The sequence below is a fragment of the Peromyscus californicus genome, unplaced genomic scaffold, assembly GCF_007827085.1.
Source record: "Peromyscus californicus insignis strain IS unplaced genomic scaffold, ASM782708v3 Scaffold_4__1_contigs__length_199733344, whole genome shotgun sequence".
NCBI lineage: Eukaryota > Metazoa > Chordata > Mammalia > Rodentia > Cricetidae > Peromyscus > Peromyscus californicus.
Window position 1 is genome coordinate 103,853,232 of NW_026294562.1, and position 24,554 is coordinate 103,877,785.

Below are 24,554 nucleotides of genomic sequence, written 5' to 3' on the forward strand. Positions count from 1 at the left end.
CTCATTCATTTTGTTTATTTACAGTATCTTTCTCTGATAGCGAGAAACCTGGCTCTCATTAAGTACGATGTATTTATCTATTAAGTCCTGGCATATGTGTAAAAAGTGGTTCTGATTTCTTTTTCCATTTGTTTTGTTATTTTAATTATTAATGTATATTAAATCTCAATATTAATGGATTTCACTATGACATTTCCACATATACATATATCATGGTTTCATCATCTCTACCCTCCCAACTACTCTCCCTTAGCCCCTCCCCAACCCCCTTGCCTGAGTAATCACTACTACTTTTGGTTCATTTGTTACATTGTTTTTATGTTAGCTTTTGCTTATGAGAGAAAACATACAAATACTCTTTCCCATTGTTAGTTAGATTTTTTCAGCTCTAATTGGTGGGTTTTGTTTATTTTTATGTGTATAGGTAAATGTTTTTTGCCTATATGTGCATCTGCATACTGCATGTGTGCCCGTTGCCCATGGAGGACAAAAGAGGATGTCAGATTCCTAGAATTGGAGTTACATAAAAATGTGAGCCACCATTTGGGCATTGAGAATCATCCTTGGCTCTTCTGGAAGAACAACCAGTACTTTTAAGTGCTGAGCTGTCTTTCCAGTCCTTATTAATAATATATATGTATATTTATTTCTATATACAAGTTCTTTTCCTGATATGTATTTGAGGAAAATATTCTTAAGTCTGACACTTAACATTTTTTCCTTTTAAAAAATAATTGTTTCAAAGATTATTTTTGTTTTATGTATATGAATGTTTTGACTGTGTGTATATGTGTGTGCCACATACATGTCTGGTGCCATTGGAGGTCAGAAAGGGGCTTTGGATCCCCTGAGACTGAAGTTACAGGTAGTTGTAAACCATCTGGTGTGTGGGAGGTCGGAACCTAACCCAGGTCCTCTGCAAGAGCGGGAATGCTCTTAACTGTTGAGCCAGCTCTCCAGCCTGCATTTTGTTGTTGTTCTTAATGATGATATTTAAAGAGCAATAAATAAATAAATAAATAAATAAATAAATAAATAAATAAATAAATAAAATAAAGTTGAATGAATTGGTATATATGTTTTTGCATATGGGTTCGTGTGTGTGTGTGTGTGTGTGTGTGTGTGTGTGTGTGTGTGTGTGTGTGTGTGTGTGTGGTTTGGGTTTGTTTGTTTTTGACACAGGGTTTCTCTGTGTAGTCCTGACTGGCTGGAACTTGCTTTGTAGACCAGGCTGGTCTCAAACTCACAGAGGTCCATCTTCCTCTGCCTCCCAAGTGCTGGGATTAAAGGTGTGCGCCACACTCACCTTGTTTTTTAAGACAGCATTTGTCACTAACATGGAGCTCATCAAGTAAGCTAGGCTGGCAGCCTGTGTCCCCGTGCTGCAGCTACAGATGTGTGCCCTGGCTACCATCCCCAGCTCTGTTCTGGTTTTCATGGGCGTTCTGGGGATTGAACACAGGTACTCATGCTTGCATGGTGAACATTTTACCGATGAGCCATGTCCTGGTCCTCTGATGTGTTTTTTTTCTTTATGTTTTCTGTCTTTTCTGTAGTCTTTATAAGACTATCCTGTCTAATTCAAGATTACAGACATTTTCTGCTGTTTTTTTCTAGAAGTTTTAGAGTTTGGGCTTTGTGTTTAGATCTGTGATTGTTTCAAGTTCTTGTTATTTTTTTTTTTTAACTGAATGAAGAAAAAGTAAAACATTCCCCCAAACTGGTGTTCAGTTGACAGAATGGTATTTGGTGACCAGCCTTTCCTTTCCCCCGTCAATTTCCCTGACATGTTGGTCTAAAGTCAGCTGACCACGTGCACATGCATCTGTTTCATCTCCATCTCATGGACCTGTCGGCCTCTCTTCCCCAGCACCAAGCTGCCATTGTAGGTTTGTCTAGAAAGCCAGGTAGGGCTCTTTATAAAGTTCCTGTTTTTTACCGCCCCCCCCCCCAGGTTCTTTATATTGCTGAATGAATTTTATAACTTGCTTGTCAGTTTCTACCAGAGAGCCTGTTGGAATTTTAACAAGAATTTGTGGAGAATTGCCCTCTTAACAATGTTGAGGTCTCCAGCCTGCGAATGTGACATTTATGTTTTATGTAGACTTTTCTTTAATTCTCTCAATAATGTCTTCAAGCTCCTTTGTTAGAGATAGTCTAAGTTTTTGTGGGAGTTCGGGCAAGCCCAAGGCATCATGACACATTCAGCCAGGTGTTGGAGTACACCCCACAAAACCCTGGTTGGAGGGAGAAGACAGGCCAGGCAGTACTAGCAACAGTTTGTTCTGATCTTAGGGTATTGCTTCTTCCTAGTCTCTGGGATTTTATCACAAATGGATGTTAAATTTTGGGAAAGCTGAGGCAGGAGGATCAGGAATTTAAGGTTAGCCTGGACTAAAGAGAAAGTCCTTGTCTCCAAAACACTGGTAATAAGTGTAACTCCTTTTGAATGTTTGTCGTTTGTCTGTGACTAGTATATTAGAATGCTGTTCATTCTAATTTATTTCTACTGTATCTTAGAGTTTTATTCTATAGTTATAATTTTCATTTTGTAGATTTCTCGGATTTTTTATGCAAACAATCATAGCTATAAATTTAGATTTTGGTGGGGAATTCTGTTGTTGCTGCTGCTGTTTTTGAGACAAAGTTTTGCTCTGTAGCCCAGTCTGGCCTCAAACTTGCAGCAATCCTCCTGCTTCAGCCTCCCAAGTGGTAAGTATCTCACGCCTGTGACACCCCATCCAGCTTACGTTTGGATAATTCTAAATTCTCTGCTCATTTCACTGGCAGGAACCTCTGTATACTGAACAGAACACACAGGGGTTCTTGCCTTGTGCCTAGTGTGAGGAAGAATGTTACCCTTGCTTCGTTAAGTATGACGTTAGCAATGGTCTGCACTGGTTTAGGATTTAATCCTTAATAGTTTCTGGGAGATTTTTAAATCATGACTATCTTAAATGGTTTTCTACATATAGTGAAGCAATCATTATTTTCTCACTAATTTAAAATTTAATAAAACAAACTACATAGTTTTAGCTTCAAATTTTAGTATTTTTTGCAATACTGGTGATTGAACCTCAGCCCTCACACATGCATCTATTACTCTTGCATTTCCAAAGTAACCCTGAACCGATGACAGTTTGCAATCCTTTTGTGTCATGTTAGATTGAATCTGGGGATGTGGCTTTTGTTTTTGTTAGGGATACTGAGATGCAGTGAGATTTTGGTATAGGGTAGGATAGCCTTGCATAGTCACCTGCTCATTGCCCATTTGTCCCCACTCACATCTTGACTAGAAACAGAAACCTCCTAGATATTCTCATTAATCTTGGCTCTCTAAGATTTTCTCTCCTTTTACTCATTATTAGAGCACTATTTACACATTATTAGATGTGATTTCCATCTGAGTGTATTCCTGAGTGGTTCTCAAGGGTTTGTCTGGTACTGCTAACATCGTCGTTGGCTTGTGGTTGCCCATATGTTGACGCCTATTTCCTAGAGAGTGAGTCGTATTCTCAAAGTCTTCATGGATTGAGCAGTATTGCATAGCTCCCTGGATAGTCTGAGTGTAATTTGTAGACTTTGAGACTTGGCTTTGGAGAATGTATTTTAGCAGGTAGTCCACTTGCTTAAGCTCAAAGTGCTATGCCTCTGGTTGACATGGCTTTGATTTCCAGCTTAACTTTTCACTCTTAAGCATGAGCAACTTGGTGTTCATCTATACGTGTGTGGCGTAGGGTTCAGTTTGAGAGTTCAGTGAACAGAATTTGGGGTGCCTGTTTTCTGTCTTCCCCAATTCTGGCATCCTTGTACCACTTCTGATTCCTCCAGGTGGAGACAGTTGGCTTTCTTCTGGTCTCCAGATCCACTCTCAAGGCAAAGCCTCAGAATCAGGAGGGAGAGTTGCCTGTGTGTGTTGTGTTTATCCCAAACTTGGACTGCTCTTCAAAACAGCGTGCGTTGATCACTCTAGAAACCATGAAGTATCTTCACATATTTAACTTCTTAGAAGACTAGTTTGTAGGTGTTTATTCTTATTTAGAAGCCGAACTCTTTTATATTTTAAATTAAAGAAAACTTTAATTTTCTGCCCACACCTGAGTTCTAGGCCTGATAGTACTACTGAGTCTATGAAATTAATAAATTGGGTGAAATCTTTTCTAAGGAAGCATTTTCTCTTTCTTAATGATTGGCTACATGTAGCTGGAAGAAAACAAACTATAAACGACATTTGGAAGCAATTTGTTAACTTCCACAGTTGTGAGACATTTTCCAGATTGTTAGTTACTTCCAGTTGTGGGTGATAACTACAGATAAGATAAAATATGATCTAGATCACTAATTCCTCAAATGTTTTGGTCTTAGGACCCTTTGGTATGTTAAAAATTGTGATAATCTCTAAGAACTTAGGCTACGCTATTATGTTGGAAGTCAAATCTGAGAAAATTTAAAAAGATGTTTTCTAATTAATTTTAAATGCCAATAGCAAATCTGTGTTAGTATAACAGACTTTTATGAGAAATAAGTTTTTTTTCTTAAAATAAAAAAAGTGGAGGTTTTGTTTTGGTTTTGTGACTGTAACTTTATCAAACTGAGTTCTTGCTTAATAAAAGATCGATGAGATGGCTCCCTGGGTAAAGGCACATGCCAGCAAGCCTGGTGAGCTGCGTTTGGTCCCTAAAACCCGCATGGTGGAAGGAGAGAATTGATTCCCAAAGTTGTCCTCTCACTCTGACGTGGATGCTCTGGCTTGCTCGTACACACACACACACACACACACACACACACACACACACACACACAGACACACACACACATATACACACACACACACACACACACACACACATACACACACATACACACACACACACATACACACACACACAGACACACACACACACACATACACACACACACACACACACACACACACACACACGAATACATATAACAATTTCTGAAAGGCCTCTAGAGTTTCTCATCCAGTTTGACAGTAAATCCTCAGCAATACCCTGCAGACTTTCCTATGCTCCACACTGAGGAACATAACCGACCATGAACGGGGCCCAGCTGCTCAGTGTGACTACACGTGTTTGAAAACTTCATTATCTTAGGGCCATATTTTAGGAACTTATGTCTGAGGTTTTTAGCTCCAGTGTGATCTATGAGAAAATACTTGTTTGTATTAATATGCTATTTATAGATCAATCTGTCATTTTTAAATGAGTATTTAACGTTATCCATGATTTTTTAAAAGCCCCATAAACAGGAATGTGTGCTTGCAAACATGCATGTCTGTGATTTCTGAGTGTTATATAAAATCTAATTAAAAGTGATAGATATATTGGGTAGATGTGTGACGTTAACTGTACTTGGAGTAAAGAGATAACTTGAGTGCGGCAGCCCGTAGAAAATACTTACATTACGTTAAGAGCTATGATCAGCTCGCCTTTGAAGTATGAGCAGGGAAACAGAGCCACGGCACATGGCAGGGTTTGTTTACTCCTCAGAAACGGGAGCCAACAATCCTGGTTTGAGCTAATGGATCTATTTCTGTAAGTGGGCCAGTTTCCTCACACGGACCATAACACAAACACACTTTACTCACGCCTTCCCGGGTTAGCCTTGTAGTTAGATTAACTTGTAAGTTTTGTGCTTTGGAACAGAAAACATTCCCAATTTGAGTGTGCACCCTGGAACACAGCAGGTTACCCCTGCTAGCCAGGTTGTGTCTACTTAAAAATGCTCCCCCCACTTTCTCTCTCTGCCCAAGTAAACTTCTGTTTGAATATTTTGTGAAAAAAAAAGGGCTAAGGCAATTGAGTACCTACATCTTTCTTATAAACCTACTTCTGAAGAGTTTACTTATTTTTCCCTCAGTGATGTCCGAAGACCCAAAGATTTCTGATCACACTAAAGAAAATCCTAATGGGCTTGGTCTGCCCCCCCCCCCAAATAATAAACTAACTCATTGTCCCATTTCCTTAATTTCTTTAATTATAAAACATACAACAGAATATTTCTAATTTCACTGATTAAAAAATTTTATTTATTTATTCATGTTCCATGGTGCATATGTGGAGGCCAGACAACAGGTCTGTGAAGTCAGTTCTCTCCTCCTTCCAAGTGAGTGCCAGGAATTGAACACGGGTCATGAGGCTTAGTGGCAAACACCTTACTCACTGAGCCAACCTACCAACCAGTTTTAGTCTTTTTATTTTATTTATTTATTTATTTATGGACGCTTTTCTTTCTTTTTTAAATAAAATTTTATTTCTATCTTATGTGCATTGGTGTTTTGCCATGGGTGTCGGGTCCCTGGAACTGGAATTACAGTCATTTGTGAGCTGCCATGTGGGTGCTGGGAATTGAAACTCTGGAAGAGCAGTCAGTGCTCTTAACCACTAAGCCATCTCTCCAACCCCATCCAGTCATTTTTTTAAATGTTTAGTATAGTTCATTGGTATTCAATACATTCATAATGTTGTACAACCACCCCCACCATCTGTCATCAAACTTTTTATCTTGTAAAACTGAAATTTCTTAGCTGTTAAGTACTAACTCCACATTCCCCTTCATTCCCAAGCCCTGCCACCATGCTGTCTATGATCCATGTTCATTCTCATGACTTACCCTTCCCACACCTGCTGGCAATGAGTTCAGGGCCTTGTCTATGGTAGGCATGTGCTCCACCACTGAGCTACATTCCCAGCCCGATTTTGAATATTCTAAGTACCTCACATAAATGGTGTCGGACATAGAGGGACTGTTTACAGCTTATTCATTTCACATAGCATAATAATCTTAAAGAGTCTTTCCATGTTATTGCATATGCCAGGATTCCTCTTTCTTAAACCAGAATAAATATTCTATGTATACACTGCATTTTGCTTTTCCACAAATCTGTCATTGGGTACTTGGACTCTTCCACGTTTTAGAACATCATTGACTTTTGGGTCTTTGTTTTTATGGTGTTTTGGCAAAACATAATAAATACATAAGTTAGTAGCAGCTAAAACCATGTAGTAAGTCTCTCATAAATGTTTACAGTGTTCAAAAAATTACTTAGGAACATTCTTTTTAAGGGCATATTTCCTAGATTTTTCAAGCCTAATGTAATGGTTAGGAAGTATGGTTTTGTACTGTTTTCTTGGCTGGTGTGTCCTTAGTGGCTTATTGTGCCACCTGTTTAGAATGATTATTTCAGGGACGAAGAAGAAAGCATTCTGGGTGAGAAATGATTGCTGCAGAGTGCCTTCAACACAATTGCCCAGAATCATTTTTTTTTGACCCTTGCTTCTACAGGGTCATGTGCCCCACATCTCACTCAATTTCTAGGTTCCCTTATTATCTATAAATCAATTTAGGACTGACTTCTTCCTTTAAGAAATTTCCAGCAGCTTGTTCCACATTTTGTTAATTTTTACTTTATTAAATAAGTATATTTTTCTATTATAATTTTAATTAGCTATGTCATACTTTTGGAAATGACAACAATTTACCAGGCATAGCCAAGTTTCAATTTGATTAATACTTATATCATGGAAAATCATGATATTATTGATACCATGTAATAGAGACCAGCAAAGATGCATCCTTATAGGGCATGCTCATATGTGCAGGTACAAATAGCTTCACTGTGCAGTCAGGATGTCAGATTTATTATTATTGGAAGCAATAAGATATTTGAATAAAAAGGAATTTGTCCCCTTTTGCACACATGGGTGTGCATGGGTGCGTGTGTTTTCGTGTGTTTGTGGTATGCATACATGTCACATGTGTGTGTGAATGTGCATGTACATCAGCGGCCCAGGGTTGACATCAGGATTTTTCCTCAATCCTTTTCTGTCTTTTCATTGAACCCAGAGCTCACGGATATGGCTAGTCTAACTAGCCAGCTTGCTTGGGGATCCCCGTCTCTGATCCCGTCTCTGCCCTTCTCAGCAAGACAGGCCCTCCTGACGTTACTCAGGTGCTGGAGATCCATATTCCTGTCTGCTTTGATTGCTCATGTCGCAGAGGTTGGCTTTTGTTTCTGGAGGCTCCTTCTTCCCTGTCAGCATAGCTTCTCATTCCTTTTCTTTCTCTTTCTTTCTTTTTTTTTTTTTTTTTTTTTTTGGTTTTTCGAGATAGAGTTTCTCTGTGTGTACCCTGGCTGTCCGGGAACCCCCTCTGTAGACCAGGCTGGCCTCAAACTCGTAGAGATCCTCCTTCCTCTGCCTCCTGAGTGCTGGGATTAAAAGCATGGACCACCACCCCTGGGCTCCTTTTCTTGTCTTGTTGCCCTGGTGAGGACTTCTGGTCCACAGACGTTAGGTGAGAGCAGTAAAGGCAACTTCTCGTCTGTTCTTAAACCTTGGGGAGAAGGCTTAGTTCTTACCACATAATAGATGTTAGGTTCCAGCTAAAGGAATTTCCACTTGTTCTTTGTTTCTGAAACTTTCGTGTCTTTATATCATGAATAAGTAGTGTGTTTTGTATGTCTTTATTGTGTACCTTTGTTATCTGTACACATCCATTGATAGCAGATGCCTTTCTTCCTTAGCTTGCTATTGTGATGTTGTTTGAATGGTAACCAGCCTGGATCTCTGGAATAAATTCCATTTGACTGTGATACATCATTCTTTTACATCATTAGGTTTGAATGCTGGTATCTTGTGTTATTTTTATCTACTTGGGGTGTCCAGCTCGTGCTCACCTGACACAGTTAATATCCCCTCCACTTCTTATTTTTACAAGAGATTTGAGTTCCTAGAAAAGGTTCATTTCTACTTATTCTTGCTTATTTCTGTCTTCTCTCCATAGAAGTAATGGCTGCTGATAATTACTCAAAGATCTGTAGGTTAATGAGTATTTGGCTATTATTGGTTTGAAACATGGTGGATATGCAGTTACAGCTACGACTTTCTTTATATTCATAATTTACCTGTGATTTTACTTACTTAGAAAAAAGAAAGTGAAGGTCTACGATTAAAAATTTTGGTGCTTCGAAATGAACTGGAAAGACAGAAGAAAGCATTGGGACGGGAGGTGGCCTTCCTGCATAAGCAACAGATGGCTCTCCAGGACAAAGGTGAGTAGTGGCGCCATACAGACAAGCCTCACCCAGGCACAGTAGTCGTCTTCTTTCCATAGGCTCAAACAGACATCTTTGCAGACGTTTCTTCTGCTGCAGGCCGTAGGAATATATCATAAGAACTCAGCTGGTTATGGCAAAGTCACTACCGGAGGAATCAGGGAATTCCTCCAGAGGAAGCCAAATCCCAAGGAGTTTTTGGTGTTACTTGGCTTGTTATGTATCAACTGTATTCTGTTTTGAAAATCATGTGTGCCTTCATAGTTTTCCCAATTGACTTTTCCTTTAGAAGGGCTAACAGTGTGGACTGATCACTCTCTGGACATACACATTCCAGGCATTTGGAGAACAGCCTCAGGAAAGGCTTTCTCTGGAATCAGAAATCTCCCTTGGCCACTTTCAAGGACTAGCAGTAATAACAGTCCACATGCAAGTCTCCTGATTTAAGGTAAATTCCACAAGGAGACACCACCTAGGTCAGGTGGACATTAAGTAATAGCTTTACACAATTCAGCTCGGACCCTCCTGTCTTACAGCCTTACTAACTTTATAGACCGCTAACTCCTTACCTAACCACTTCTAGGAATATTTAGATAACCTTCTGTGCTGACAGCTATGCTCAGCCCAAACCCCAGTTCAAGCCTCCCTGTAATTATCATCATGGGCAGCATCCGGCCAGGTCCATCCCCAGATGGAGGAAAGTACCTTATCAGAGATACCTCCGTACTTTCTAAGAACAGACTTAAGCATCCAGGCTACCCATTTGAGAAGGCCTGGCGGATATGCCAATTAAGCTTTACTTCCTCCTTTCCCAAACCTTACCTCTGGTTCCAGATCTCCCTTTAACTATCACCAGAGGCATCTAGCTGTACACAGGTTGCCTAGCGACCGAGCACACTTTCCCCCACCCTGCAGAAAAACGGCAGATAGCTTGGACAGATAGGAGCCACAGGAAAAAAGAAGACAGTTTTACTTTCTCCCATTGACCTAGCAACTTACAGATTCTTAACATTTTCTACCAATCATGTTTAAGATTATAGTTGAGCACATAAGAGCCCTCTTCTTAGATATTACCTGAATTAAGCCTTTAGTTAATTCATTTCTCCATTGGTCACTTCCCTTTGGGGTTTGCAAATGATAATTAATGGTCATTGCCTCCCTATGTGATTCTTATCACCCCTCCATTTGACCCTGGAAGCCTGGCTTTGCACTGCTAAGGGAATACTGCTTGTAAGTGTATGTATACCAGGACTTCCAGGGCACAGAGGGACAGAGAAGAGAAAAGAGAATGGAGGAACTAGATGGGTAAGAACTTGAGAGGAACAAGCTGAGATGGGGAAGAACTAGATTGAAGGGCTAGAAGAGAGGACTAGAGGAACGAGATGGAAGATGAGGAAGAGCCAGATGGGGAAGTACTAGCTGGGTAAGAACAAGATGAAAAGGACCTAGATGAGGCAGAGTTAAGACAAGAGAATTAAGATAGAACTTAGAGGAAGCAGTAGATAAATATATAGAGAAATCAGGCAAGAAAGGAGCTAGGCAAGAGAACAGAACTGAAGCTGTGTATAAAGGATGTTATGCCAGAGGAATTAAAGCAAGTGGACTATAGAGCTCGGTGTGCTGAGATTCTATTTCCTGAAAATAGTCCTCGCCGTTAGTAATTCTCTCTCCTGAGCCCCTGGGATGTATAATATTAAGGCTGGTCCCTCTAATATTATACAAGATTCTTCTTTAATTTTTAAAATATTTTTGAAATATCTTGGTGGAGATAACATGCATAATTATGTACTACAACCAATATTTATACTGAGATATATGTAACTTTACTTTTCACAAGGTAAGCACACATGTAAGTAGAATTTCAGTCAGTGAAACCATTAGTAAAGACTCGAACCCTGTGGTACCTTCTGGTGCTTCCCGCCATTCACCACAATTCCAGCCACACTAACCAGGTACCTTCACTTATGCCCCCAGAGATTGGTTTAACCTAATTTTGCACTTTATAGAAATCATGTACACTTTGTACATGATTTTTCAACATGTTTCTTAGAGTCATTCTTGCCTTCATGTAATTATAATTGATTCCTAAAGCCAAAGCATATTCCATTATATAGATATGTATTTATTTATTTGCTTTCACTGTTAGTAATTTCCAGTTTGAGACTGCTACAATTATTCCTTCCGTGGATGTCCTAGTGCATGTTTCTTTCTTTTTTTTTTTTTTTTAAAGATTTATTTATTTATTGTGTGTACAGTATTCTGCCTGCATGTGTGCCTGCAGGCCAGAAGAGGGCACCAGATCTCATTATAGATGGTTGTGAGTCACCATGTGGTTGCTGGGAATTGAACTCAGAACCTTTGGAAGAGCAGCCAGTGCTCTTAACCTCTGAGCCATCTCTCTAGTGCATGTTTCTTAATGGAGATAAATGTGCATTTCCATTGGCTAGAAACCTAGGAGACCAACTGCGGGATTGTAGGGTGGCTGTCTCTCTTCAGCTGTAATGGATGGTGTTTAAAGCTTTTGCAAAACAGTGTTTCGTTGCCTGGCCTCCATCTTTGCCCGCATCCTGGTCTGCGTATAGCATTTGGTCTTTGTATGGTGTGTGGGGTATGCCCTCATAGCTCTGAGTTCCATTCTCACGAACACTATTCTACACACTTTAAATGAGTCTTTTGTAAAGTGTCGGTTGAGGTCTCTTGACTATTTTTTAAATTTCTATACTGCCAGTTTACAGAGTTCCTTGTTCTTCACGGATGTTGGGACTTTGTTTGGCGTGCACGTTAGGAGCATGTTCCCCATCCCGTGGCTTGCTGCCGCTTCCGTTCTCTTAGTCTACATTTGAAGCTTTGGGGCCTAGTCTAAGAACCATTGGCCTGTTTGACATCCTTAACGGTGTTCTTCTGTGTTTTCTTCAAAACGCTTTACTGTTTTCCTGTCCACATTTATATCATCAGCCCATCTGGAACCAACGGTCATGTGTCTATAAGTTAGAATTAGCATTCTGCTTTTCAGAGACCAACTGAGCCTTGCAGTTCACGTTCATGTGAGTTAGGTCGCTGTAGCCTTGCGCCAGCTCTCTTAAGGACCCTCCGCTCCAGTCCGTTCATCTACTCTTCAGTTTCTATATGTTTTCATTTTTTTCATATCATACTTCATTTTGATGTTTGTCGAAGTTCTTCAATTTAGTTGTTTTTCTTCCAAATCATCTTGGTTATTTGCATCTTCATACAAATGTCTAGACAAAACAGAAAGCCTTGCTCGGAGTTTGATGGGGCTGCATTGAATTTATCTGTCAGGATAGCCGTGAGAACTAGAATCTCAGGCTTCGTCTACCACCACAGAAAAACCCTGTGTGTCGTTGTTCGCTAGATCTCCTTTACAACGTTCCGTTGGGACAGTGATGCGTGGGCCTTTGCTCAACTGAATTTACTCAGATTCTCTGATGCTTTGTAAGACTATTGTAGTTCTGTTTAAATTTATTTTCTACTTATTGGTGGTATGTAAATTCACAGTTAGCTATTTTCTGAGTGATACTGATTTTTATATTATGTTCAAAAGAAAAATTTTGCCTGGAGAGATGACTCAGTGGTTAAGAGCACTGGCTGCTCTTGTAGAGGACCTGGGCTTGATTCTCAATACCTACATAGCAATTCACAACCATCCATAATTCATTTCCAGGGGGCTCAGCGCCCACTTCTGAACTTCACGGGTATAAGGCATACATTTTATACAGAGACATTCATGCAGGCAAAACACCTATACACACCAATAATAAAATAATTTTTGAAAAATTGACTTTACCTGGGCAGTGTTGGTGCATGCCTTTAATCCCAGCACTTGGGAGGCAGAGGCAAGCAGATCCTGTGAGTTCAAGGCCAGCCTGATCTACAAAGTGAGTTTCAGGACAGCCAGAGTTGTTACACAGAGAAACTGTCTTGAAAAGCAAAAAAAGAAGAAAAAAATCACTGTAAAAAGATACACTAATTTTTCATAATGTTTCTATAAGGGCAGAAAACTCCATATGTTCAGTGAAACTGCAGTTATAATATGGTCTTGACTGAGTAGAGAAAGGATATGAATGTACTTAAATTCATGAGCTCACAATGCTGTGTCGAAAATACTTACGTGGCTTCCATAACTCTGATGAACTTTTTTAAGCAGGTAGCAGGTAGCATGGTGGCCTTGGGAGATGGCTCAGTTGGATTGCTGAGTAGGCATGATGACTTCAGTTCGAATCCCCAGCGTCCACATAGGAGGCTGGAGGGCGGCAGTATGCACCTGCGATCCCGGTGCTAGGAAACAAACATGGAGGGGTCCTTGGGGATGCTAGTCTGCTAACCTAGTCAGTCAGTCCGAGAGGGTCAGATCCAGACTGAGAGCCTGTCTGAAGAGCTGAAGAGTGAGAGGAGATAACCAAACACCAACCTCTGGCCTCTATGATCTGATGCACAGGGACGCACACCCAGTCATACACATGCATACAATACAACATAACACACACATAAGTAATATGATGTGTGAAGCCCATGGGGCGTGTATGATTCCACTGTGTGGTCGAAAGACATGGATCTGTGCTTCCTTGACTATGTTCCTGTTACATTTTTCTTTCTATGATAGAAGAAAGTAGTAAGGTGTCTTATCATCAGACTGAAAGTGTTGACATTTTCAGTGATTTCTATACCAGTAAGAAGATGAAAGGAGCCGGGCGGTGGTGGCGCACACCTTTAATCCCAGCCCTCGGGAGGCAGAGCCAGGTGGATCTCTGTGAGTTTGAGGCTAACCTGGTCTACAGAGCGAGATCCAGGACAGGCACCAAAACTACACAGAGAAACCCCATCTCGAAAACAAGCCCCCTCCCCCCCAAAAAAAGAAAAGAAAATGAAAGGTGGGTGGGGTGGGTATGATCATGATACATTGTATATATGTGTGATTGTCAATGAATACTAATTGCTGAGTTTTAGAGATGAATGTATAATAATATATGCTCATATTTATGAGTTTGTCTTTATAGGGAATATTAATGTCAGACAATATCATGTTTTCTGGTCTTTCTCTCATTTAATCATTACTAAGAGTCCTATAAGTTAAATATACTGTATCTCTTTAGTGATAAAGATGTGGTATATTACTACCCATTTTACAGAGGAGGAGGATTTGTTCAAAGGCACATAGAAAGTTGTGGCCAAGCTTGCATTCGATTACCATTGCCCAACTGTGCTGCAAACAATTGTAGGGTTATAGGTTTCTGTTCTAGTGTGTTATTCGGACAGTCATACTATCACATTCTTGGCTCTCTGTTTTATCCTAGAAAGAAAGAATGACCATACCCAAGCTAGATGAGTATTTGGCATGATGGTCAGACCTGTTGGTTTTTAACACTGGTTTATACTTCAGTACCCTCCATTTACAGTGGAGATTGTGGTGGTGTGGCATCGGGGATGGGCTATACCCCCACGCCCTATGTGTGGTTTTTTTTTTTTTTTTTTTTTTTGGTTTTTTCGAGACAGGGTTTCTCTGTGTAGCTTTGCGCCTTTCCTGGAACTCACTAGGTTGTCCAGGCTGGCCTCGAACTCACAGAGATCCGCCTGGCTCTGCCTCCCGAGTGCTGGGATTAAAGGCGTGCGCCACCACCGCCCGGCTTCTATGTGTGTTTTTGAACTGAGAATTCTTTTATATTAGAGGCATCAGAAAGTTACAATCTAATGTTGATGCTATGGTAAATATAGAAAAGCACTGGACAGTGGACAGGGCATTTAGCTGGATGTAGGTAACCAGGTTTATTTACTGATAGGTCTTGTTATACTTTGGGGATACTCTTGTTTGCCAAGGTCATACTTGGTAGGCAGACACATCCAAGTCTGAGCCTGAGAGCCTGGTGAGGGGACAAGGTCAGGAATGTTTGATATTTGACCTTGATTTTGCTGCTGATTCTTCTGAAACCCTAAGGAATTACTTCTGCATCTTCTGACTCATCTGTTCGGTAGCATCACCACTGAGTGCAGGGTAGATACATGGTTTAGAAAATATTCTTTGCCAGCCTTGTTCAGAGTAGAGAATTGCCAGGGGGGAAATTATTCCAGCAAATAAACACTATTTTATTAAAACCTAAACAGACTGGGAATGTTAAAGGAGCAGAGAGTCCATAGGCCCAAGGGGTAGCTCGGAAATTCCACTGTGATAACCTACTGGGTTAAAGCCAGTTAAAGAGGAGCAGAAGAAGAACATGGGAGCTTTTAACGCCTGCTGGGACATGGCCTGTAGTCTAATCATTGAGCACACAAGCCCTAGAGAAACAGGGTGATGTTAAAAGGGCAAATGAAAGAATTAAGATACCCAGTTTTGGATGGTTATGCAGTGAGCAAGGTAATAAATAAGAAACCCAACAAATGGCTGGAGAGATGACTCAACACCTAGAGGAACTGAGTTCGCTTCCCAGCACCCGTATCAGGTGTCTCACAACTGCCTGGAATTCCAGCGCCAGGTCATCTGGTGCCCTCTTCTGGTTTCCATAGATACCCAAACAGACTCATAAATAAAATTGAAATTTCTTTTTAAGAATAAACCAGGAAATATTGCCACTAACTAACTACTAGTGACGGTACAAGCTGCGATAGCAGAAGCTAATGATGGGAGGCCATTGCTTACAAGGACTGCTCAGGAGAGTTTTCCATGAGGAGCTCAGCCTTGGAAACTGGGAGATCCTGGTGGAACTGGAAGGGGGCAGGGCTTGGCCTATGGGATTGAAAACAAGTCCCAGAGCTAGAGTGCAGTGATGCTAGTGTGAGGTGGAGTTGAATGGAAAGGAGTTCAGGGTAGACTTAGAAATACTTCCTTATTCCTGAATAAGATAAAGCTGAGAAAATTACAGCGTGGACAGTTTGTTTACATGTTAATGGTGGCCAGAATTCTACAACATCCTGTTGTTTCCGTATCCTGTGAGGCGAGGTCATTATTCCAAGTATTGGCATAATGACCTATTGGGAGATTTCCCATAATTTCCTATTGGGAAAGGCTTGGGACTTAACAGGGTCTGGTCTTCTCCAAGAGTGTGAAAGCAAAAGAGAGAATCAGGATAGGATTGCTAGACCAGGCACCTCCTTGTGCTTTGTGATGATTTTTCAGTACCATTTCAAGTCAGCTGTGTAGCTTTGTTCACCCCCTTGGGCCTTCATGGGGTGTGCACAGAGTGCACATGTTGGGGAAAGTGATACCATCCCCAGTTAAGACTGCACTGGGTGGGTGGTGATATTTGTAATTCCCGCACTCTGAAAGCTGGGGCTGGTCGTCCAGCCTCGGTACTGAGACCTTGTCTCGATAAAAAGAAGATAAAGTACAGACTTGTCTAGAGTCTTGAGTGTAGCACAGGTGATATTTTGGCCTAGATGTATCTGGTGGGCTCTCTAAATAGTCAAAGCCCCGACGTCAAAGCTTCCATCCTAAGAACTAAAGTGAGCACTGCCCACAGCAGTTGGACCAGTTGTGTAGAAGTACGAAAGGCACCTGCTGCTTCCCATCCCTGCCACAAGGGACAGTTCCTTAAAGGGAGGAAGATATAGTCTCTTAGCCGTTCTGGCGGGGAATTTAGTGTGCAGGCTCTTACGTGCTAGATAGTAAGTTTCAAAATTAAATAGTCAATTGCTGTTTTGTAAAATTCATAGTGAGAAAAAATTCACACACAAAACACATATTAACCCCCGAGAAGGACAGCATCCTAATTCCTGGTACAGAAAAGGCAGTTGGTAGAGAGAGAACTTGCACAGTCCAAGAATATTGATTTTAGTAATCTGATATCGTGTAAAACTCAAAATGATAGTTTATTGGTTTTAACTGTAACTTTGACAGGAGCTGGCCAATGGCCAGTCTGAGACAAATTCTCTAGGGAAAGAAAGCCTGAAGAACCTGCATTTTGTTTTCTTGATGAAAGCAATATTTCTATTCTTTGGCTGTTAGATGTATCAGCAACAACAGTGACATTTAGTTGTTAAAACTATAGCGCTTGCCTGTGTTCCCACTGCACAGAGGCTCCATCTCAGCCGGGGGGAACATTGGTATACACCTAGATAGGGAGATAGTTCTGAAGGTGGTCTGGGAGATGGCAAACCAAGAATATGTTTGTTTTCCTTCTCTCCCAAGGACCCACCGATAGAAGTGATAGGGACGTAAGGGTAAATCCATAGTGACGGCGGGAACAAAGCAGTCCTCACAGATACAGCGTAGAGAAGACTGTGGAGAAATAAAGTAGAGAAAAAGTGAGGCTCTCCAGCTTCCTGGCAGAGAGCCCTCTGGGGTTTTAAATTTAGAGTTTCCAGGCATAGTCATCAGGAGCTAAGAAGGCAGTCGCAGGGGGTTGGGCCGGTGGCCCATTCTGTTCTGTTTATCGGAGGAACTTCCAATAACATTTGTTTTCACTGTTTTCTGTATGTAATGAATTCTTGACCTTGTTTGGTCCCATGGAATAAGCGTTTGGCATCCTAGAAAGGTAGAGTGGAGACGAAGTGACTGTGGACTGTAGAACTAACTTAGAATGAAAGATGACTAGACTTGGGACAGAACTACCCTGTGCTAAGACAATACCAAAGTGACTAATGCGCTCTCTTCGACAGTTGAAGTGTTTTAAAATAAAGTTAGTACCCCCTGTACCCCCAGCCAATATATCCCGAAGGAAAGCTGCATTGTCAACAATTCCTGCTGCTTACACTAAACTGGTGCTGAGGAATGAGGCATTTTTCAAAAATAAATCTCTGTTGCTTCAAATGAAACCTATGCCAGTTGTCTATACTAATCAGTTATTCTTGGTTGAAGTGAAAGGCAAGAAAAACTAAATATTTGATGAAGAAAGGCACAAACGGGGGCTGGAGAGATGGCGCAGTAGTTAAGAGCACCGTCTGGGTGGCACACACCTTTAATCCCAGCACTCAGGAGGCAGAGGCAGGAGGAGCTCTGTGAGTTCAATGCTACACAGTGAGACCCTGTCTCAATTAATTAATTAGTTCTTTCCTAAGTGAGTGGGAGGCATGCAGAAGAGTTTAGGGTCGTTCTTCTTATTGGATCACAGTTCATAAGGCAAAGTCCTTTGAAAAATACAAAACTTAGTACGTCAGGATCTTACACTGTTTCTCTTTGCCAGAGGACCTCTGGAGATGTAATCAGGCCTGGATGTCAAGAACACAAGCTCTCATTTTCTCAGAGTAGGATGGGAAAGGATTTTATTATCACAAAACTGAGGTTCAAACACTTGATATAGTTGAAAAATTCAGGCATTTGAACGCACATCTTAATCATTAACATACTAAAGCAAACACTAAAAGGAAATTAAATGTTCTATAATAGGATTCAAGTATGAACCTCTGAGATAAAATGTATAATAGTCCTACAAGCACATCTATAAAGCTGAGTTTTTATACAGCCATAACTTCAAACTGTCACCATGTAAAAATACTCATGACATAATATGGAAAAATCAGAATGCACATTTCCTGTGCCCTGTGATTTTTACTAAAATATATACAAGCAAGATGAAAGTTCATAAAACTGCTTATATGAACTGTAGTGTAGCAGTCAAAATATAGGTAATTTTCCTGTTCTATATTTTATATTCTCAATAATGTTATGTAGAGTTTGTGGTTGAAAATAAGGTACCCAGTCTTTCAGGAGTGAAGTCTGAATTTTGAAAGTCTCATAAAGAATTCTTGGTCAGTGTCCAGAAACCTATGGGCAGAGTCTGAGTCCTGCTGTTTGACTTCTGTTAGAGGCTGGACCAATGTAAACTGAGCCAATAGCAGTTTGTTCTGGTTAACTCATCCCCAAACCCTTTGCCTGATGTCCCTTGCCTGCTAACGTGTTCCATCCCTTCCCAGCCAGGAGACTGCGCTCTGTGTGTGTGATGATGGAGCACGTGTGTGGATGGTGGAGCACGTGTGTGGATGGTGGAGCCCGTGGGTGGATGGTGGAGCACGTGTGTGGATGGTGGAGCACGTGTGTGGATGGTGGAGCATGTGTGTGCAGTGTTAGATTGGTCACTGACTCCTTCCTTCCTGTGTGTGTAGATGGTAGAGCACGTGTATGGATGGTGGAGCACATGGGTGGATGGTGGAGCACGTGGGTGGATGGTGGAGCACGTGTGTGCAGTGTTAGATTGGTCACTGTCTCCTTCCTTCCTGCATGTGTGGATGGTGGAGCACGTGTGTGGATGTGGTGGAGCACGTGTGTGGATGTGGTGGAGCACGTGTGTGGATGTGGTGGAGCATGTGTGTGGATGGTGAAGCACGTGGGTGTATGGTGGAGCACGTGGATGCAGTGTTAGATCGGTCACTGTCTCCTTCCTTCCTGCCCCTTGTAGGAAGCGCATTTTCAACCGAGCATGGCAAGCTTCAGCACCAGAAGGAATCCCTGAGCGAGCTGAGGAAGGAGTGCACTGCGAAACGGTGAGCCGGCTTCTCTGAGTGTGAACTCCTGCACAGGGGTCTAGGGAAAAGCAGCACCCGTTCACTGACTCAGCAGATACTTGTGACCACCTACTGTGTGTCTGTCCTATGCTAGAAACGCCAACACTGTTTTTCACGGCCCAGGCCACAGCACTGTGACTGCTACTTCCGTCCTGGTCTCTCCTGTCTTCCAGGCCAGTGCAGCTGTCTGGTTTGCTGTCCTCAGTGATTTCTTCAGACTTCTGCTTCTTGATAGCACACTTGATTACCTCAGCAATACCTAGAACGTTTCTCTAATCACCCATCTCTCCAGGCCTGTCCACCCCCCACCCTTCACCCCCACCCCCGACCCCAATCCTGCTATCAAGACTTTCCTCTTAAAATACCAATATGGTGACTCTTTGCTTAATTTTCAAATACCCTCCAACAAAGCAGCATTGTACAACTCTAGTTAATTTTAGTTTTTCCCTCAACATAAAATGATGATAATTTCCCCTCCCTCCCGAATTCATGGTCACCTCTGTTCTTTCTCTTCCCTTCACTTACTCCTGGGGCAAGTTCTGTCTTGTCACATTTTTCCTTGAGGAACTTTAGTAGTTGAGAAACCTTAGACCTAGAACAAAGCAGAGAATATCTGTTCTTATCCCCAGTGTGCAGTAGGAAGGCAAGGCTCTGAGAAGTCGCTCTGTCCAGCTCACTGGAGAGCTGTCAAGTGTTCAGTGCTCTTCAGACAGGAGAAGTAGTCAGTGTTTTCCAACACACTGACTTCACAACACTTTTGAGCCCAGATTTTCCCGCAAGCAAAATTGTGTGTCTTATGATTTAATTCAGTTCTGACTCTGCCTGGATACCTCCTGACAGTTCCTCCAGGCTGACACCTGTAAGTAGATAGATAACCTTCACAAACTCCAGATGAAACACTGTTTGCCACCAGCCAGCTATAAATAGTGATCCCCACAAACTCCTCCTTCAGTTCAATTAATTGGCGATTTCCTCAAGGGCCTCGCAGACTCGGGGAAACACTGATGTTTACTAATCATAAGGGTTGCCAAGGATACAAGTAAACAGCCAGGTGGAGGAGGTTCTGTGTGCTCTTTGGGCTTGCCGGCCTCCAGGTACCATCACCATCTGAAACTCATCGACCTTGTCCTTCAGAAGTGATGTGGCGATTGCTTTCCAGGCCCTTCCAGCCCCTTCACAGAAGGTGGTGTTGGTGCAACTGAAAAGTAACCCTCTCCTCTGTGGGCTGTATAGTGTACCAGCTCTGTCCTTGGGATATCTGCCCTAACTCAGTCATTACCCTAATGAGATTATCACATAGGAATTATTAAAAATAACAAAAAATAACCCGCATCATTCAGAAAATTCCAAAGGAGTTAGGTGCTCTGTGACTAGAAATTGGAGCAAAGTCCGCCACATCAGCTGGTGTAGCAGAGGCCCTTGGCAACACCCCAGCCGTTCCTTCCGCTCTCACCTGCAGCTTCTCTCAAATCCCTTTGGTTTTGAAGTTGCTAAGACAGGCAGGAAACGTACCCTGTGGATGTTTTGTGTTGGCCGCTTTTCCAAAGTCACTCATGGGGTGAGCGCCCCATCTTACCTGATACCTTGGGTTTTTGCTCAGCTGTTCATTTTATTTTTCTTATGTCACAACATGGAGTTTCTTGAGACAGCTGTGACATGTAGCTGTGAAAGGATACTTTGACTTTCTTTTCTTTTTTAAGGAAATGCCTTCTAGATCAAATCCTGAAATAAATCAGCTTCATTGAATTACTGGTTATTAAATGTTCACTAGGCTTCTCCAAATCTTGCTTCCTCATTGGGAGTGAGTATAGTAATAGCCTGATGTGGTCACTGGAATAACTGAACAAACATTTGTAGTGCTCCTGGTATGTAGTGGGAGGTGCTCAAGGCATGGGTATTTGGTTGTTATATCCTTCACAGCTTTTGGCACAGTGCTGGGCACACACAGAAGCCCACAGTATGAAGTAAACATAATTGGCAGTGTTGGAAACGGGTCAGGACTCAGGGTGGCTATCATTCTTGCCTCCACTGCTGAAATTCTCTGGCCAATTACAGACCATTTAATCTTCTCTGTATTAATTGGGTAGAAATAAGTGTTAGAAAACATACAAGCGTTTTTTCATGAATGTACTTTTCCTTTTTCCTCATTAGAGAACTCTTTCTGAAGACTAATGCTCAGTTGACAATTCGTTGCAGACAGTTACTCTCTGAGCTTTCTTACATTTACCCTATTGATTTGGTAAGTTTCAAATTCCTGAAAAGGTGGGGTTTTTTGGAAAGATGATTCCACTTGAAATTTCCTTTCAGTGACAAAGCCATCCCTCCCTATGCTCTCTCATGGTTCAGGATAACATCAAGAGCTAGCACCTACTTGGAAAGTATAGTAAATCTCAGTTGGGGGAGCTGGGAAGACAGCCCCACCCCCAGCGCGCTCACCACACAAGTGTGACGTGAAGACTCAAGGTCCATTCCTTGAACCCAAGTGAAAAGCTGGGCATGACAGCATGCTCTTGTCCCAGTGCTGGGGAGGCGGAGACAGGAGGACCCCTGGACTCGATGGCCAGCCAGTCTACGCAGTTAGCGAGCCCCAGGTCCTATTGAGAGAGCCTGTCTCAAAAGCAAGGTGGACAGCCATCTTGAGGAACACCTCCCAGAGTTGACCTCTGGCCTCCATCTCTTACATGCAGGCACACACATTTACTTGGCCTCAGAATCCATAATTTGATTGTTTTATATATATATCAGCTTGACAAATAGGATTTGTCATCATCAAAAAGAATGCCAGATTATTTCTAGTTCCTTCAGAATCTTTTTATTCAACTAGTTATCCACTATTCTGACACGTGTCTTCTGATGTATATGCTCTGCTTTAAGACATAATTGCTAAGTGACCTATGTGTATTGGTGTTCATTACAGTATTCCTGAGATAACTGTCATTCATTCATTCATTCATTCATGAATTTTGAACGTAATTTTTTAAAATCAATATAAAAGGTGATAGTGAAATAAAACTAACTAGGGTTATTATTTAGAAAACCAAGTCTTCTAAATTTGATAATGTCGTTGTTAATGGTGATCTACTTAATAGACTAATTTTCAGAGGAAAAAACAATAGAATTTGAATTTGCTCACAAAATCTTGTTAAATTATATATGGAATGGATATGGGTTAGCCAGAATGTTTCTTTTTCTTATTTTTAAAATGGATATCATGTAATTCAGGCTTCTTTAAACATACTATGCAGCTAGGAATGACCTTTGAACTCCTAGTCTTCCTGCTTCTTTGTCCCAAGTACTAGGATTACAGACATGTGCCCTGTGCCCGGCAGGAAGATGTTTTATGGTGTTACTTTCACATGCCTTTTTCTTCGGATGATGTACATGTGATTTTACTAGGAAAATGTCAAGTATAACAGATGCAGGAGAGTGTGGCCTGACAGTTGCCATGTATCCTCATCAGCCCAAACAGTTCCCACCCACACTGCGTCTTAAATGGTGACACTGGCCCTGATGAATTCTAGATTTGACTTAGTGGCTTCTTTGCTTTTTAGAACAATGAATTAATTTCATTCTTTGATTAAATTCACAGAATGAGCATAAGGATTATTTTGTATGTGGTGTCAAGTTGCCTAATTCTGAGGACTTCCAAGGTATTTTATTTCTTTTTTACTTCTAAAGATTTGGTTAAATGTAACATTTATTGGAATAGAGTTATTTTGATAATGGATACCTAGCACTTTGTCCAAAGGGTTTTTAGAATTTCTGTCCCTTCCCAGTTAAAAGTACATAGGATTTGCTTCCCTGGTAGGAAATGTAATGAAATATTTAGCCTAATCTTGGGACAAATAATTATTGAACCTTGTATTTGAAATTAAGAAAAAAATCAATGGTCTTCAGTTATCAGGATAGTAATTTCCTGGTCTTTTTAGTTGGTTTTTATGAAAATCTATGTATAGCTAGGAGCAGAGTTAGAGCAGGAATTAGTCTGTTGTTTATGATCATATTGTTACCATTCTGAAAACTACTGGAAATTTTATCTTATGGTATTCCTATTAGCATAACTTTAATTGGTTGAATTCTTGTTTTTTTTTCCATTAGAGAGATTACAGAATTCAGATTCAAAATAGTTCCTGTATTTTAAAATTTTTTCTTTTTTCTAGTTTCTGTACAAATATACTAAAGAAAAGTGTACACATGTGTATATACATATATGTATATACATATACATATGAGTGCCGGGGATCTGAGCTCATGTTTGCACAGCAAGCCCTTTATTTACCCATTGAGCCTCTCCCCAGTCCAAGAGACTGTTTGCACTGTTAGCAAACTGTATTGTTTTTCCCCATAGCCTAATATGCTTGCAGGTTTCCTAATGTGCTCTGTTGAGTATTCCCAAAGCCACCTGGGCATCACAGAACTTCAAGGAGGGGACCTTATTAGTGTCCATCAGGATGTCCTTCCACTTCCCTTTAGAGAACATTGCTGTTGTGGTCATAAATATTCAAGTGGAGTTTAATTAGTCACCCCTGTCTGCCCACATAACACATGGATAGCTGGGACATGCTATCAGGACAGTGATAACCAGGAGATGGGAATCCTGGTTCTAGTTCTGGCCCCTTCTGTAAGCCATGTCATGTTTGAGTTAATTTCTAGCCAGTCTTGTGTAATTGCTGTGAGGATTGGACACACCAGGTCTGTCAAAGCTTGGGGTTTTGATTTCTCTTTAATGCTTATGAAAGTGAAGGAAGCCTGAGGAATGGTGTTAGCGACAGAGCTGGGTAGGTCTACCATGGCACAATGACCCTCAAACCTCTTTCAGTCAACAGTGCACTTCGGTGTTAATTCTATGCAAAGTTGTGATGTCCTAAAGCCCATGGTGCATTATTTTCCTTACTCATTAAAAAAAATATTTGCTGGGGACTGGAGAGATGGCTCAGCAGCTAAAAGCACTGGCTGTCCTTCCAGAAGACTTAGGTTTGATTCCCAGCACCTACATGACAATTCACAACCATCTGTAACTCCAGTTCAT

At 41.2% G+C, this 24,554-nt stretch overlaps 1 protein-coding gene across 1 annotated transcript in view; it reads left to right on the forward strand.

Moving 5' to 3' along the window:
* Positions 1–24,554, forward strand: part of Uvrag (UV radiation resistance associated) — a 279,199-nt gene that overhangs the window by 140,397 nt on the left and 114,248 nt on the right. Inside the window, 4 exon segments of the mRNA XM_052762201.1 lie at positions 8,950–9,076; positions 19,420–19,504; positions 21,677–21,764; positions 23,115–23,175. Of these exon segments, the coding sequence (XP_052618161.1) occupies positions 8,950–9,076; positions 19,420–19,504; positions 21,677–21,764; positions 23,115–23,175 (361 nt within the window).